This window comes from Gorilla gorilla, chromosome 12 (genome assembly GCF_029281585.2).
Source record: "Gorilla gorilla gorilla isolate KB3781 chromosome 12, NHGRI_mGorGor1-v2.1_pri, whole genome shotgun sequence".
In the NCBI taxonomy this organism is placed as follows: Eukaryota; Metazoa; Chordata; class Mammalia; order Primates; family Hominidae; genus Gorilla; species Gorilla gorilla.
Genome location: NC_073236.2, coordinates 84,423,338 through 84,442,304, shown reverse-complemented (window position 1 = coordinate 84,442,304; position 18,967 = coordinate 84,423,338). Strand labels below are relative to the sequence as shown.

Sequence of the window (18,967 nt, the reverse complement as noted above, 5' to 3'; positions counted from 1 at the left end):
GAACCAACACACATAAAAAAAAACCCTGTTGCCAACAAGTAGAAAAGCAGCCCCAGCATGTCTAGAAATAAAGACTATGAAGCCCAGTCTCATTTATCTATGAAGGTCCCAGTTTATGATCCTACAATTACAGTATTCCCTGCATCTAAAATGTCAGGTATGGGGAAGTTAAGGGAAGAAACAACTATCCAGCCTTATCCTAATCCTTAGCACTTATGGATTAAAGAGCTCATACACTAACCCCAAATAAAAATGAAACATTAGAGCGATTGTAAAAGTGAACTATTAATCACTCTTGGTTTAAGGTGAAAAAAGAAGAAGCTGCTGTAAAATAAAGATACTTTTTAAAAAGTTTTAATCTTATTTAATAGGAAAAGTGAAAAAAATCAAAAAGCATTCTATTACATATAAGTTAGCAAAAAGCACTATCAGGGAGCAGAGACACAGAGAGATACACATAAAGAGCACAGTTTACAGTAGAGGTGTTCTAGCTTCCAAGGCCACAGAAGCCAAACACATCAAAAAGAAAAATGTGGAACTACCCCAGTCCTAAGTAGCTCTTCTGAATCTTAGCAGAGTTTGAACAGCATTAATATGGAAGAAAGTTTGGCTCTGACATTTTTGAAGAGAGAGACTCTGAAAAAGTCATCCAGTCTCTTGAAGCCTCAGGAACCTCTTTTATTTACATAAAGCATTGAAGTAAAGGTTATAAATTACAAGGAAGAAAATCAATTTCCAATTACTTGGTGGTCCTAAATAATAGATATTCCAGGTACAAACCTCTTGTTGCAGCCTTTTGAGTTCTATTTCCATTTGCTCAAGTTCTTGTTTACAATCCAACAACTGTTCAGTCTTTTCCTCCCTTAAATGCAAAAATATATTCATTAAGTATACTATTTTTGAAAACTGTGATCATCATCTGCATTAATATAAATGTATCATCACCACTAAATAACTAGTTGGACATAGTATTAGCCATAACCCTAATCTAGAAGAGAAAAAAAAAGATAGATATTAGGAATTTATATAATTAGATGCCATTAATAAAACCTCTTCCCTAATGTTTTCCAAAGGCTAATGTTCTCATAGTATGTAATACAGTTTTTCTCTTTCTCTCTTTTCATCTTTCCTGCCCTTCCATTTCCACTCTTCTTTCTCTCTTCCTCACTCTCTGCAGTCACAGACAGTTAAGCTAAGAATTTTTTTTGAGACGGAGTCTCACTCTGTCACCCAGGCTGGAGTGCAATGGCGCAAACTTGACTCACTGCAACCTCCGCCTCCCAGGTTCAAGCAATTCTCCTGCCTCAGTAGCTGGGATTACAGGCGCCCGCCACTATGCGGGCTAATTTTTTTAATTTTAGTAGAGACGGGGTTTCACCATGTTACTCAGGCTGGTCTCAAATTCCTGACCTCAGATGCCACCTGCCTTGGCCTCCCAAAGTGCTGGGATTACAGGCGTGAGCCACCGTGCCCAGCCTAAGCTAAGAATTTTTATGCAAGGCAGTTCTACGTGTGTCTAAGATTTGTAAGGGTCTCCAACTATTTTCAACATTTACAATGGCTGAAAGGAAATTACATACTACCAATTGCCATAAGATACTAAAATCTTTACTTCGCTATTGGTTTCTGCCCTGTAGCCTATAAACATCCTCAAATTTCTTCTATTAGTTTTTCTCTTAGAATTGCTTTACTTCTAATCTCCCATTTTCTCTCTCTCCTTCACAGTCAAGCTCCTTAAAATAAGCCTCCACTCACTATCTCTACTTTTCTACCTTCTGTTCTTTAATAATAAAGTAAATGTTCACTGCATAGAACAACTTATTGTTCTCATCTCCTCGTGCCCTTACATTTTTCAAAACCATTATATATTAATATATATTATAAAATATAATGTGTATATTATTTAAAATATATTATTAAAATATACGTATGTATATATTTTAAGAGACAGGGTTTCACTCTGACGCCCAAGCTGGAGTGCAGTGGCATGATCACAGCTCACTGCAACCCTGAACTCCTGGACTCAAGTGATCCTCCTGCCTCAGCGTCCGGAATAGCTGGGACTATAGGCATGTGCCACCACTTCTGGCTAATTTTTTGTAGACATGGGGTCTCACTCTGTTGTCCAGGGTGGTCTTGAGCTCCTGGCCTCAAGCAATCTTCCTGCCTCAGCCTCCCAAAGCACTGGGATTACCGGCATGAGCCATGGTGCCCAGCCCAAAACCATAATTTTTAATGGTAGAAAAATATTCCCTTTGCTAGAGAAACCACACTTTACTAAGTGGATTCCATTTTTCATTGTACTATATAATCTTTTAGTAAATAAGCTCATTACTATACATAAAATCCTGTGTATTTCAGGATAGTTTTCTTTTTCTTTTCTTTTTTAAGAGAGAGGATGTCACTATGTTGCCCAGCCTTGCTTTGAACTCTTAGGCCCAAGAATTCCACCTCAGCCTCTTAAGTAACTGGGACTACAAGTGCACACTGCTGTGCCTGGCTTTTAGGACAGATTTCTAAAAGTGCATTACAAGTTAAAAGGCATTTGAAACACATTAAGTATCCCTTATCTGAACTGCTTGGGACCCAGAAGTATTTAGAATTTTTTCAGGTTTTTTTTTTTTCCTCCGTTTGAGACAGAGTCTGACTCTGTTACCCAGGCTAGAGTGTAGTGGTGCAGTCCCAGCTCACTGCAGCCTTGACCTCCTGGTTCAGGTGATCCTCCTGCCTCAAGATCCCACGTAGCTGGGGCCACAGGCACATGCCACCACACCCCTAATTTTTAAAAATTATTTGTAGAGACACGTCTCCCTGTGTTGCCCAGGCTGGTCTCAAACTCCTGAGCTCAAGCAATCCTCTTGCCTCAGCCTCCCAAAGTGCTGGAATTATAGGCGTAAGCCACCATGCCCTGCCTCATTTTAACCATTTTTAAACATATAATTCAGCGGCATTAATTATGTTCACAATGTTGAATGTTGGCCATTCATCTGTTAACACGCAGAATTCAAAACAGATGTCTATAGAAAAATATGCACCTGAATGTTCATAGCAGCATTATTCATAATAGCCAAAAACTGGAAAGAATTCAAATGCCCATCAACCCAAAAATGGCTAATCAAAATGCAGTATATCCATTCAATGGAATATTACTCAACTCTAAAAAGAATAAAGTACTGATACATGCTACAACATGGATGAACCTGGAAAACATTATGCTAAATAAATGAAACCAGTCACAAAAGGCACGTATTATATGATTCCATTTATACAATAAAATGTCCAGAATAGGCAAAGTCATGGAAACAGAAAGTAGATTAGTGATTGCCAGGAGCTGAGGGCAAAGGGGGACAGACAGTGACTGTTACTGAATATGGGGTTTCTTTTTGCGGTGATGAAAATGTCATGAAATTGGTGTGTGGGCTGGGCGCAGTGGCTCACTCCTGTAATCCCAGCACTTCGGGAGGCTGAGGCAGTGGATCAGAAGGTTGGGAGCTGAAGACCAGCCTAACTAACAAAGTGAAACCCTGTCTCCACTAAAAATACAAAAATTAGCCAGGCGTGGTGGTGCACACCTGTAATCCCAGCTACTCAGGAGGCTGAGGCAGAATTGCTTGAACCTAGGAGGCAGAGGTTGCAGTGAGCCGAGATCATGCCATTGCACTCCAGCCTGGACAACAGAGTGAGACTTCATCTCAAAAAAAAAAAACACAAAAAAACACAAAAAAACAAGAAATTGGTGTGTGATGACTGCACAACTCTATGAATAAACTCTGTGAAAAAAACCACTGAATTGTTCACTTTAAAAGGATGAAATTTCTGACCTGCGAATTATATCTCAATAAGTCTTTTATTTTTTTGAAAAATAATGAATAGTTTATATTAGAAAAATTCTTTCAAAACATGGGATTTATGGAGGCAGAGTTAAAGGGAGTCTTTGGTAGTATTAACTACTGCATAAAAGTGAAATTGCTATTTTAAATTTAAAAATTACTTTTTTCACTCATATCACAAATTGTACTTTTACTCTATATGTTTATAAATCAAAAGCAATTATATCATAATGTACTGCCCCATAAATGAGTATGCTGTTAATTTGCACTTTCTGATTGTAATTACTTATTGTATAGTTTCCATTTGGTATAAGGCAACCTGCTGTTTTTGTCTACCATGATTTCTGCACTTCATTCACTTTAGTAGAGATCTGTCCCAATAAAAAGAACTAATAGGAGATTTACTTCTTTTTAATAATAGAAGAAATCCATAAAGAAACACATTTTCAAAGGGCAACAAAGATATTAGATGATATTTGTTGAAAAGCTAGTTACTGGGAATACTAGTTACAATACTGGCACATTTATTTACCCATTAAAAATATCCATTTACATTTTCTAATCAGTATTAGAAAACCAAATTTCATCAATCTCCTCAAGTTGTTTGGAATTTTAATATACTCTATGTCCAAGTAAATTTTATTTAAAAATTAAATTTGAACATAGTGCAAAACCTTAAACGAATTCACAGCCATCATTACGGTTCTAATTGCATGCTTTATCTAAAGACTGGAGAAGATTGTGCTAAATTATATGGAGCAAACTAGTGTTCACTATTTAGACTATCCATTAACTGCCAGTCAAACTAATAACAGCAATCTCTTCCCTAATTTTCCTGGTGCAGCTGTTTATAGAATATCCTGGGCGTGTTCATTTCAATAGATACATAATAATGCAGACATCCACAAATGAAAGCTGTTATTTTTTATTTTCAAATTTTCCTATGGACTGTAATATTTTTTCTACCTTGCATATTCAATCACTTTCTTTAACTACTTTAAACAATCAGTAAATAAATTTAATTGCTACATTGTGGTTTTAAATTTAAAATCTATATTCTGAAGCTCAAATTCCAAGAAACCAAACCAAAAAAAAAAAAAAAAAAAGCCCCCACAACAAAAATCCTTTGTTCTTTTTAAAGTACAAAATAAAAACAAATCTCCAGCAGAGACTGATCACATCTTTACTTGTGGTTCACCAAGGAATGCCTATGTAACATTTACACTTACTTTTCTGTAATGGTCTTAAAATTAAGAAAATACAATTTCATCAGTACTAACCAAATCTGAATGCAGTCATGCATCGTTTAAGTATGGGAATACACTCTAACGAGTTAGGTGATTTCATCACTGGGCAAACATCACAGAGGATATAGTACTTACACAAATCTAGATGGTAATAGCCTACTATATACCTAGGCTATATGGTATAGCCTATTGCTTCTCGAACTTATACAGCATGTGACCGTACTGAATACTGTAGGCAACTGTAACACAATGGTTAAGTATTTGTGTTTTTAAACATATCTAAACATAGGAAAGGTACAGTAAAAATAAGGTATAAAAGATAAAAAATGGTACTTTTTTTTTTTTTTTTGAGACAGAGTCTCGCTCTGTCAGCCAGGCTGGAGTGCAGTGGTGTGATCTTGACTCACTGCAACTTCCACCTCCTGGGTTCAAGCGATTCTCCTGCCTCAGCCTCCCAGGTAACTGGGACTACCACCACGCCTGGCTAATTTTTGTATTTTTAATAGACACAGGGTTTCACCATGTTGGCCAGGCTGGTCTTGAACTCCTGACCTCAAGTGATCCACCCGCCTCGGCCTCCCAAAGTGTTGGGATTACAGGCATAAGCCACCGCGCCAGCCATGTTTTTAATATAATAAACTTTAAAATTTTTAAACTTAACTCTTTTATAATAATGTTTAGTAACGTTTAGTTTAAAACATAAACACATTGTACAACTGTACAAAAATATTTTCTTTCTTTATATCCTTATGCTTTTCTTTCTTTTTTTGAGACAGAGTCTCGCTCTGTCACCCAGGCTGGAGTGCAGTGTCACCATCTCGGCTCACTGCAACCTCCACCTCCCTGATTCAAGCAATTCCCCTGCCTCAGCCTCCCGAGTAGCTGGGATTACAGGCACACCCCACCATGCCCGGATAATTTTTTTGTATCTTCTAGTAGAGACGGGGTTTCACCATGCTGGCAAGACTGGTCTTGAACTCCTGACCTCAGGCAATCCGCCCGCCTCAGCCTCCCAAAGTGCTGGGATTACAGGTGTGAACCACCGCGCCTGGCCTATATCCTTACTCTATAAGCATTTTTCTTTTCTTTTTTTACTTTTAAACTTTTTTGTTAAAAACCAAGACACGCACTAGCCTAGGCCTACACAGGGTCAGGAACATCAAGGCATTACTAGATGATAGGGATTTTTCAGCACCACTGTAACGTTACAGGACCACCATCATATATGTGGTCCATTGTTAACTGAAATGTCATTATGTGGCACATAACTGTATTTACCTTTACTAAGTACGTAACTCAGGCATTTCAATGCAAGATACATATACAAAACTATTTTTTGGTAATAGTATAATGCGAAGAACTCAGTCTTTTAAAACATTAAATTTTGGGGGGGAGAATAGGTGTAAAACATTAATTTTAAAAGAGTTATTAGACTTATTGATCTCCATCAGTAGTTCCTAGTAATTTGGATTTCAAGGAATGTAAAGACAAAAAATTAAGAGCCCCAATTTGCCAATGAGGACATTATTTTATTTAAAAAAATGCATACTAGAATGCTAGAAAGGCCATAAATCCAGAATAAAAGGCATCCTTTAAACTGTTAAGATTTAACAATAGGAAAACCTTATGCCAACCTCCTTATTTTTCTCATTTTGACACATACTTGTGAAAACACTGACACAAGCTAGCAATATTTCCATAAGCTTAAAAATATTGTTTAGGTCACCTTTGGGACCATATAAATTCAATGAACCTCAAAAATCAGCAACTTACAATTCCTGCCTAAGCCTTCTTATCTTGGCTTTAGCATCTGCCAGTTCCACCGACAGATGTTGTCGACTTTCTGTTCGCTTCATGCCTGGAGAACCACAGGGTGATTGTGCAGATGAAGAGGCATGGGGTAGAAAATGGAGACCATCCCGCTCTTCAGAGAGTTCTATGATAGTCTAGAAATACACACAGAATCACTTTCAGTATTCTACATATTAGCAAACTAAACACATCAACACGATCCACTAGGTCTAAGAATTGTACTGCCATATCAAAAACAATTCACTGGTCAAAAACATCTTAACTATCATATTTAGTTGTCATTCTTAACTTTCATTCAACAGTTCATGCATGGGCTACTTAGCAAATGACACTAAACAAGATAATAACGCTTTTCCCTTCCTAGTTTTTTATTTATTTATTTATTTATTTTTAAAGTTCTGGGGTACACATGCAGGGTATGCATGTTTGTTACATAGGTAAATGTGTGCCATGGTAGTCTGCTGCACCTAAAAACCCATCACCTAGGTATTAAGCCCAGCATGCATTAGCTCTTTTCCCTAATGTTTTCCCAACCTGGCCTCCCCTGACAGGCTCCAGTGAGTGTTGTTCCCCTCCCTGTGTCCGTGTATTCTCATTGTTCAGCTTCCACTTATAAGTGAGAACCTGTGGTGTTTGCTTTTCTGTTCCTGCATTAGTTTGCTGAGGATAATGGCTTCCAGCTTCATCCATGTCCCTGCAAAGGACATGATCTCATTCCTTTTCATGGCTGCATAGTATCCCATGGTTTATATGTAACACAGTTTCTTTATCCAATCTATCATTGAGGGCATTTGGGTTCATTCCACGTCTTTACTATTTTTCCCTTCCTAGTTTTTTTAACAAAAGAAATCAATTATGATGAAAATGATTAGATTAGACAGCCAATGTTGGAAAGGGATAAAAGACCTGTTGACATAGAAAAGAAATAAACCCAAAAGTGATTTGGCCAGAACTATGTTGTCCAATGTAACAGCCAGTAGCATAGGTGGCTATTTAATTAAAAATTTTTTAAGTTAAAAATTCAGTTCCGGGCCAGGCACAGTGGCTCACATCTGTAATCCCAGCACTTAGGGAGGCCGAGGAGGGCAGATCATGTGAGGTCAGAAGTTCAAGACCAGCCTGACCAACATGGTGAAATCCCACATGTACTAAAAATACCAAAAAATTAGCTGGGCATGGTGGTGCGCACCTGTAATCTCAGCTACCCGGGAGGCTGAGGCAGGAGGTTACAATGAGCCAAGATTGCTCCACTGCACTCCAGCCTGGGTGACAGAGTGAGACTTCATCTCAAAAAAATAAAATAAAATAAAATTCAGTTCCTTAGTCACACTAGCCACATTTCAAGTGCACACAGTCATTACTGTATGCACTGGGACAGCCCAGAAATACAATCTTGGACAGCCCAGAAATACAATCTTGCCATCACCGCAGAATTGGACAGCACTGTTCTTGAATTATGAACAGGGTTCTTGGAGGGTCCTAACAATACCTCAAAGGTTTAGCTCAATCTCTTTACTCTGCAGTAAGTAACTGAGGCACAGTGATTGATTTCTCCATAATCACACAACTAGCTAATACATCATGACTCCAGGCCAGTCTAACTCCACATCTTATGCTCTAATAGTAGTTCCAATCTGCTTCCTATCTCAAAGATAGATTCCTTCCTTCCTTCTGCTTCCCATCTCAAAAATTCCTTCCTTCCTTCTTTCCTTCCTTCCTTCTTTCCTTCCTTCCTTCCTTCTTTCCTTCCTTCCTCCCTCCCTCCCTCTCTCTCTCCCTCCCTCCCTCCTCTCTCTCCTCCCTCTCTTTCTTTCCCCTCCATGGGACACAAACCTCCCTTTCATTTTCCTAAATCTAACCTTTAAGGGCTATATGTACCTATTCCTCCATTCCCCTAATTTTCCTTTTGTTATCTGTAAATTCTCTTACTCTAAACCAATTTCTCAGGTTTTTCTTTCAAACTTCTCAGGCAAATAAACTGTCTTATATAGCAATTTCAGCTGTACTACTATTCTAGAAAGAATGGGTGGGGTTACCACCTTGGGATCATGAAATAAGCATCTTTGCTTTATTTCTCATCGCCAAGTCTTACCTGCCTTCCCTGAATCATTACTTTTTCTTTTTTCAACATCTACCAGAATTCATTTCTTTATCCTCACGATACATTTCAGCACCTGTATCAAGGTCTGTCTTACCTTCCTGCCAGTAACTATTGCTTTCCGATTCCAGTATGTCTGTTGATGAACCTCAGAATGTTACCTCCCATTTTTCTCCCTACTAATTTCATGTCCACTCCTTATTCAATACATACAGTTTTCTCCAGCAAACAAAGCAATTCTTCTATTGTAGCATGCCTCCTTTACTATCATTTTCCTATGTCACCATATCTACTCCTGAACCTTTAATCACTCAACTCCTCCCCGCTTTTACTCAGTCCAAGAGATTATTCCTGGCTACTTTAGAGTTCCTACTCAGCCTGGAATTATAATTAAGCCCTTAAATGTCATCCTTACTGTGCTGTTACTGACTCACTCTTTGCAGAAAAAGAAAAAGGAATTAACATTTATAGAACTTGTGAGGGATTTTCCAACATGATCTCATCCAATACTATAATTTGCAATAGAGGTATTATGCCAGTTTTAGACATGATAAAACTTAGGCTCATATGGATTAAATAACTTAACCAAAGTCACCCAACCAATGATATGGATAGCAGAGATTCAAATTCAAGTTTGACTCTAACACTGTTATCCTCCTGACCCACCATCAGTTTTCTCTATTTTTGCTCCAAGATGATAAAGCTCTAACAGAAAAACAAGAAGTTACACAGTCCTACTACAGCTCTTGCTATCCATTTTCAATCAAACTCTCTCTACTGCCCATCTATCCTTTTATTGAAATCTTGATTTCCTTTCAAATTTCCCTATGATGACTATGTAAATGTATTATTACCTTTTCTCTACTTAAGCTTCCAACTGCAAACTGCTATCATTACTTCCAGTAAATGACCTCTCCTCCAATTTGCCAAAGAAACAAAACCACGTGGGATTAACTCCTTTCTTCTTATGCATTTTTTTGCTCCTAATAGATAATCCTTACTTAAACATTTCAATTTCTTTCTTCTTATTGGCTTTTTTCTCTATGTTCTTCAAAGATATACAAGTTTCTTCAACCCAGGGGAAAAAAAAAAAATCACAATCCCTTCTTGGCACTTTTTGAAGGATGGTTCCTATGTCCAAGGACACTATTCAGTTCTATCCCTCTATCAGCATGCTCATCCCAACTTCCCTATCTCTCTGTGAATAGTGTTATTAATCTCCATAGTAGCCCAGGCTCCACATACTTGGAGTCAACTTTTATTTGTGTATTTTCTTACTGTCTCAATTATCTTTAATCTTGCTTTCTAACATCTCCTGACTCTAACAAAGCTTACAGATAATAGTATTTAATATTTGTCTCATGCACAAATAAACTAGCACTTAATTATATGCTAGCTCATATTTTGTACTTACAAATAATGTAGTTTTCTCAATAAACCAGATACAATCTTTCTTACACCTCCTTTGTATCTCTCAATCTCTAATTTTACCTAGCATAGTATTTTACACAAAAATGGGTGCTCAAAAATATTCAATTAAGCAATTCACAAAATTAAGAACAGGAGAAAATACAGAAGACAGATACCACATTTGAACTTAGCAGGTGGTGAAATGCAGATATCTATCAAGAGCTTCTAGAAGTCAATGAACTATATATTACAAAATATTAAAAAGAAAGAAAGAAACCTGGTATTTTAAAAGTTAAGAGTTCCCAGAGTATTTTCCATTAAAGATTATTTAGATATTTTGACATTTCTCTAATGGCAGTAACTTCTTGAGTTCAAGGCTTCCTATACATTTTCAAAATAGTCTGACGCAAAAACAAACAAAATAATCTGACGGGAAATGTTTTTAAAGCATAACGAATTTCGTATGCCCTCCCATTCCTGTAGCATATATATAAGAATATATATAGGAATATATACTATATGCTATAGGAATATATATAAAAAAGATATATATCATTTTTGTACTTATCTCTTTCAAAATTTTATTATAGTTATTTTATTAAAATAACTTCCTTATTAGACTATAACAATCTTTGGTTCTTTTTTGAAATAGTTTGTCAGTTTTTTGCTCCCAAGCACAAGACCTTGCAAAAACCAGGTGTTTCTTAATTTATACTGAAGAATGAACATAAAAAGATACACCAATGCTAACAACAAAAAAAACAAAAACAAAAACAGGTGACCTATTAATTCTACTTGTAGAACTCATTATTAAGGAAAAGAAATTAGAGATGTGCTCAGTACAATCATGGATTTAGGCAAAGGTATTACAGTATTATGTTTCTAACCATGGGCAGTGGAGTTAGATCTGGCAAGTTACTTAACTACTTGGGGCTCAAGTATCTTCATCTATAAAATGGGGTTTTCATGCAGATTTAATAAAACAGTATGTGTTAAACTTGTAGCACAAAGTCTGGCATAAAATAAATACTGATAATAAAGAGATGTTAAATTCATTAAAAATCTATTTGGTTTTTAGTAAAAGGAGAGGACTGAAGACATACTTGTTCTATAGCATTAAGAATACAAAAGAGAAATGTTAAAAAGGGTGACCAAATATATACTTTTTAGACTGAAGTGAAACAATTATAACAAAAGCTAATCAAAACAAAAAAAGTTAAAGAGAAACTCTAAATAACAACTTGTTTCAATCTAATTGAATGACACAGAATTACATTTACATACTACCTTTACATTTGTCTAACATTTTTCACAATTTTTTAAATGACCTTTTCAAGTTAGTCTACTGGTAGCCCAAATTGAGGGAAAAAAATTTCCCAGATAATTGGATATCTCTCCTCCACCCTCTCCCAGCTAGCAAGTTGTTTCCCAAGTATCTGAGACAGAAGAGTATGACCACTTTTTCTTCCTTATTTGAAAAAGAAATTCAACAAAAATGCTTAATTGGCAGGATAACACATTTTAAAAGGTTTTTCAAACAATCATTCTATATAGTATTTCATATTCCTTTTAGTTTACCAGAGGCATGTAATGATAAGTATTCTGTTCACCCCATATTAATCAATTCACTTAAATGGGATCAAACTTTTTTTTTGAGATACCCAGCCTGAGATCAGACATTTTATATGCACCCATCAGTCATACAAAAACCAAAGTATAGGCTGGGTGCAGTGGCTCACACCTGTAATCCCAGCACTTTGGAAGACCGAGGAGGGAAGATTACCTGAGGTCAGGAGTTAAGAGACCAGCCTGGCCAACATGGCCAAACCCTGTCTCTACTGAAAATACAAAAACTAGCCATGCGTGGTGGCGCGTGCCTATAATCCCAGCTACTTGGGAGGCTGAGGCAGAATTGCTTGAACCTGGGAGGCGGGGGTTGCAGTGAGCCGGGACCACGCCACTGCACTCCAGCCTGCACAACAGAGCCAGACTCCATCTCAAAAAACTTTAAAAAGTAAAATAAAATATAATAAAATAAAACCAAAGTATAGATTTTTAGGAATAATTCCTCAGAAACTGGAGGATACCTTATTGTAATATCTTTAACAACTTGAAATACAAATAAATAAATGTTCTAGAAAATGCATAAATCAGTAAAAAGACACTAAAAAAAGATAGCATACAGTTAAAAAATCTGATTGAAAATGAAATGATCTAAGTATCTCAGGATAAATTTGATGCATAGGAGGAATGTTTTCCAATTTATTCTTTCCTTCCTTTGGTCTCAAAGTCCTAGCTTTTTAAAAAATTTAATTGTTGCTCTAAAAACGTTTATTTTGTATATTTTCTTTTTGTTTAATGCCTGAAGAAAAATTGAAAATTCACATCAGAACTGACTAACCCCTAGAGAGACAAGAAAGTTTTATTCTGAAAAAAATCTTTAGGAATTTTCTCTACGTAGTCTTTCATTGGTCTCAAGAGTATTGATACAAATTCTCTATAAATAAGCTCAAAACTGTCTCTCACATGTAAACGAAACTGATAAAAGCTATATATTCTGCAGAATGGCAGAGTACTTTGCTCTGCTATTAAGAAAATATTACCCACCACCACATGCACTAAAGTCTAGACTCTTTAAAATTATAAACTGCTTTCAGACAGTGCAGATAGAAAACTTGGTACACTGTGACTCTTTTTAAAAAGCAAAGTTCTGTTTTAACGGACTTAAAATAATTCTCTTTTTAAAATCACATCTCATTTGAGATCTTTTGTGGGACATTTTATTCAGAACACCTGTTATTCTCCTTTTATTAAAACTTACTTTTCCAACCCCAACATGCGGCAATAAAACTACAAAATTAGCCTTAAGCAAATTCTTATGCTTCACGGCAATGATTTTTCCACTTACATCAACTATATTTTCAGTTTCACACTTTTGTATTGTTGCCAAAGCTGTGGGGATGACTTGAAAAACACACAGGAAGAAAATCAGAATAATACTAATTTAAAAGAAAAGGAGAAGAGAAAACCTAACTGCAATCTGTTTACTAGCAATTTGGGGTTCTTATACATCCTTTCAGGTTCCTGTGTTCCACACAAAAAAAGACACTCCTGTATTACCTGTCTCTAAGAAATAGTATCGTTTCTGAAAAGTTCCTAAAGCTACTATTTTCTTTTTTGGAAAACAAACTTTCACAATATACTGAAAGAAATTTACAAACCTCTGAATGTTCATCTCTCTCATCTATAAGTCTTTTTAGATGCAATGCCATATTTTTCAAGAGTGGTTCTATGTCCTCCTGCGACATATCAGTCACTTCCATCCATTGCAGGTCAAACACATTCTCCTGATTATGAGTTACCTTTAGAAAAGTGAGCAAAATAAACAACCAAAAAAGTGGCTAATACTTAAAAATCTATTTCACTATAGTACAATATTAGCCCAAGTATTATATAACCCATAGAAAATATGAAAAGCCAATATGAGTTAAAAGGAGAACATTTGAAATTAATGATAAAAACACTACAAATAAAAATTATTTTAACTAAATATAAACCTTAAATGAATTAATATTCATTTTCTAGTCAAATAAAATATTAATATTTAACTCAAGGCATTCTTAAAGGAAAGTAATGTTGATATATCCTGACGACTTCTTTAACAAAATCAACTGAATTTTGTAGATAAGACTTCTAATTTATTGTACTTGAATTCAAGAGCAAAAGGTTTTTAATCTTGTAGGATATATGTTATTGCATTGTTGTTACTGAATATCTAGGTCTTTATAGATTCTGAAGATGACACTGTCACAGAAGCTTAGGAGAAAGGATTACCAATATAAAGATCTTGAAAAGAATGGAAAAGTTATATAAGTGCCTTCCATTTCTCAGTGTAATTCTAATAATTTGCTTTAACTTTCATAACAAACAGCAAAAATAATTACACTTCCAAGGATGGTGGCAAATTCAGTAACTTGCAATACTTAGCATTTATTCAGAATAAAACAAATCCATATAACTAGCATAAAGCAAGTATGTCTCTATAATGGGAGACTACCTATAAAACTACATCTTGTAAAGTACTAATATGCTTATTGTTGATAATAATGTTACTGATAAGAAATATGGGCTTTACAAATGCTAAATAAGAGAAAAGATGTCCTATGGAACACAAAAGTCTTCTAAACAAAGAATATTTTAAATACTATCAATTTTCACTATAAAAAAATTTTCTTTTCCCTTTTCTAATCAACATGTAAAATTTAACATACTAATTCTAAAGTGTCTTTACAAGATTAAAAGCCCAAGAATAGACAGATATAGAAACAGCAGCTTTTAAAATGAATCTTAACAAATTTTAATTTCAATTATTTGACACTGCACAATATGCCCTAGACTTAAGTTTTTATATGAATGCTACAAATCATTAATGTGTTTATAATTCAAGTAATATCTTTAATAAAAATTATGCGTCTATTCTTTCAAAAGAAAATCACTAGAATGACAATACTAAGCTTGTCATCTTACCTCCCTATCGTTTTGAATTACAAGCAGTGTTCCACTTTCTGCTGTTTCCATTTACTGCTTTGTAATCCATTCTAACAAAGACATATACCTCATTCCTCAAATAACACTTTCTGCCTATGTCACTATAGAATAAAGGCAAGAGTATATTTGTAGTTAACAGTGTGCCAAGTGTAAGAAACTATCTCTAAAGAGAAGACAATTTGTATAAAAGCAGGGTCCATCTATATTTGTTGATTTGTTCTTGCTTATTCTATGACTTTTAAGTATTTTAGGAGATAGACAAATAAACACACCACAAGCTTCATAAATAGCACGTAAAATTGTATATATGTCATTACCTCTTGAATATGTGCGGCAACCGCTGCTTTTGTATCAAAATCTAAACCTTGAATTCTTTCAATAAATTCTTCTTTTTTCTGACACTAAAATAAATGAATTAAATAGTTATTCACACTTTATAGGGTATGGTCCTTAAAATGTTATATATAACTAAAACTTTATGAAGTTTGCTCTATTTTGAAAAGTATAGTAAGAGTTTTGTTTTGCATTTAAATTGTCTAACATACTTACCTAATAAACAACAATTTAGAAATAATTATTTTAAAAAGCAAGGCACTGAAAATCCATACTATTTTTATGCTGGAAAGTTCTAAAGTGGGAAACCATCACACAACCCATCTGAGGTTAGCACAATATTATTATGCTAACTTTACACACAGAGAAGTAAAGAATCAAGAACTTGTTTCAGTGAGGATAAGTTACTTGCCAAAAAACACAGTGAGTCAGTGGCAGAATTCGGAATACAGCCAAAATGCTCAGTCAGTCCCTGACTATTACCAAACAACACAGCCTTTCTTCTTGGAAAAAAAATTTAAGCAATTTTTACTTCAAGCTTACAATTCATTCTCACATCTTCATCCTATCAAGCTTAATAAAAGAAACCCACTTTTGTGGCCCAGTTCAACATTTATAACATAATCTAATAAATATTTGATTTGTTTCTAACATAGCAAAGTTACCAGAGGCAAAATTAAAAAATATATACATGAGTACACACGTAACCAAATGGAATAAAGGGGGTAATTCTTTATTGTGTAACTTTTAAAAAGCTTTATATAAATTACAAATATTAAAATGCAAAACAATCTTTTCCTTCCAGTCAGCATTAACAATTTAACATGCATTTTAATCTCCACCTTCACCTACATCTTTAATGCTGCAAACCAACTGCTAGTATCACTGTATTCTTACAGCTAACAAATGCGAAGTGCCTACAAAATAGACAGCACTGCCTTGTCTAACTTAGATGCATCTCCTGGGCCAATTACTGAGCTACTAGTGAGGACAATATAGTCACAAAATTACAAATTAGCTCTTTGATCATGAAACTTATAAGGCTCTGATTTACGCTTTACGTGTTTATTTTATCAAATTGTAATGCTATATTTTCTACTACTATGCAATTTAAATACACTTCCATCAATGCAGAAAGTTCTATATCTTGTAAACACAGAATTATTAGGATAATAAAATGGTTAAAACGAAATTACCAGAAATGTATAATTCCTAGTTGTGATTAGGAAGTCAGAGTTTTGGGTGGATGGAATAAAACTTAGTGGGTTTAAACTCAAGAATTTTTGTCTAGCAAATAATACTTGACAGGCCTTGTAAGAACAATTAAGAATTACGTTCTAATCATAAATTCATAGCATATATAAAATAATTAACTTTTCAGGTATAGTAACATCAATTTTTAAATTTAACACTACCAAAATTGTTGACCTACACAGTTTCTGAGCCTATCAGAACACAAAACAGCATAATTATTATCAAAGGTAATGACTATGACTCACCAAAGAGTTCCTTAATTCAACTGCCGTTATCTTTCTCTGCCTTCAGTTTAGACTAAATGGATATACTTCCCTTTTCTAAGCCAGAGCCACTTGTTTTTTACTTGTACTATCTTTAGGAGCTCCTCCTTTAGCACAATCTCAACACAAATCAATGCAAATTTTCCCTTTACTCTTGTAACACACACGATTTCTACTAAATCTCACACCTTAATTTAACTCTTAGAAGTTAAGCATTCTCAAAATGTTTTATAAACAGGTTGGGCTTCCCTAAGGATACAGACTAAATTTCATAGGCTTTTGAAGGCTAAAAAAGAGAAAGACTGTCAAGATGGAAAAAAGAATAAAATATTCAAACTTTGAAGCTGAATAATCAGAAGAAAATTTCTATATCAGAGCTGCCCAATACGGTGATCATTAGCTATATGCAGCTACTGAGTACCTGAAATGTAGCTAGTGCAACTGAGAAACTGAAATTTTAATTTAATTGTAATTAATTTTAATTTAAATAGCCACATGTGGCTAGTGGCTACTGTACTGAATAGGCCAGCTCCAGAGCATGAGAAAGTCTGGTGTTAAAAACAGATATATAGCTTAATACCAGCTGTGAAGACTAAATAATATCAGCAAATTGTTTTTTCCAATTAAAATTAAGCTCTCTTATCTTTATGTAAAGTTCTTAAACTATCATGGGCACTAAAATTAATTTTTTAACTCTATTGTATTACAGCAACTGATTACTAAGCCAGTAGATTACCATGATATTCTAAGAATATGATATGGAGGCCAGGCGTGGTGGCTCACGCCTGTAATCCCAACACTTTGGGAGGCTGAGGCAGCTGGATCACCTGAGGTCAGGAGTTCGAGACCAGCCTGGCCAACATGGTGACACCGTCTCTATTAAAAATACAAAAAATTAGCCAGGCATGGTGGCAGGCGCCTGTAATCCCAGCTACTTGCGAGGCTAAGGCAGAAGAATTGCTTGAACCCAGGAGGCGGAGGTTGTAGTGAGCCAAGATTGAGCCACTACACTCCAGCCTAGGCAACAGAGCAAGACTCTGTCACTCACACACACACACACACACACACACACACACACACACACACACACACACACACACACAAGGTATGATGTGGAAACTTGGACATAGGAAAAAAGCAAAAAAAGTGATTAGGGTGGGAGGTGGGTGGGAGAGAAATGCATAAACCCTAAAGTTGTACATCTTCTACCAGAGAGCTTAAGCCCTTAATACTTTATTCCTCAAATTCCTCATGTTTTCAATACCTGCTCTATGATCTTAAAGAAAGAAGACAGGTTTATATGGAAAAGCTATACTAAAATAGAGGAAATGGCACACAAAACAAGCTATTGAACAAGAAAATAATAAGACAAGGAACACATTATAGTGTTTTAAATAAGAAAACTGATAATATAGGTCTAAATAAATCACAGTTCTACCAAAGAGCAATAAGCAGGGATCCAAACAGACATTTGTACACTCATGTTCATAGCAACATTGTTTACAAGGGCCAAAAAAATGGAGGCAACTCAAGTGTTCATCAATGATGAATGGATGAACAAAATTTGGTATATATAAACAATGGAATATTATTCAGCCTTAATAAGGAAGGAAACTGACACATGCTATAGCATGAAAAAACCTTAAAGACATTACGCTAAGTGAAATAAGCCCATCAAAAGGACAAATACTGTATGATTCCATTTATATGAGGTACCTAGAACAATCGAATTCGTAGAGACATAAAGTAAAATGGTGGTTACTGAGGTCTGGTAACAAAGGGAGTCATCATTTAATGGGTACAGAGTTTTAGCTTCAGAAGATGAGAAAAATTCTTCAGATGGATGGTGGTAATGGTTACACAACAATGTGAATGTACAGCAATCAGAATACCACTGAACTATATACTTAAAAAATTGTTAAAATGGTAAATTTCCTATTATGTATTTGAAAACAATACTTGTATCAACAAAAGTCTCCCTCTTTGAGCTATATTTGTATTTTTAAATATTCTCAGAAAAACAAATGCCTTGCTAGAAATTGTTTTATTTCCTTTTTTTTTTTTTTTTTTTTTTTTTGAGACTGGGTCTTGCTACGTTACCAGGCTGGAACACAGTGGTTATTTACAGGCATGATCATACCATATGGCTGCCTTGAACTCCTGGCCTCAAGT

At 35.2% G+C, this 18,967-nt stretch overlaps 1 protein-coding gene across 9 annotated transcripts in view; it reads right to left on the bottom strand.

Annotated features, from left to right (window-relative positions):
* The window catches only part of CCDC88A (coiled-coil domain containing 88A), a 131,837-nt gene that overhangs the window by 60,693 nt on the left and 52,177 nt on the right, over positions 1-18,967 (bottom strand). For all 9 annotated transcript variants that reach the window (XM_019021046.4, XM_019021040.4, XM_019021045.4 and 6 more), the window contains exons 6-9: positions 15,263-15,346; positions 13,619-13,759; positions 6,851-7,023; positions 781-862 (exon numbers count right to left, since the gene is read on the bottom strand). In XM_019021046.4, the coding sequence (XP_018876591.2) occupies positions 781-862; positions 6,851-7,023; positions 13,619-13,759; positions 15,263-15,346 (480 nt within the window). The remainder of the gene's footprint in view (positions 1-780; positions 863-6,850; positions 7,024-13,618; positions 13,760-15,262; positions 15,347-18,967) is intronic.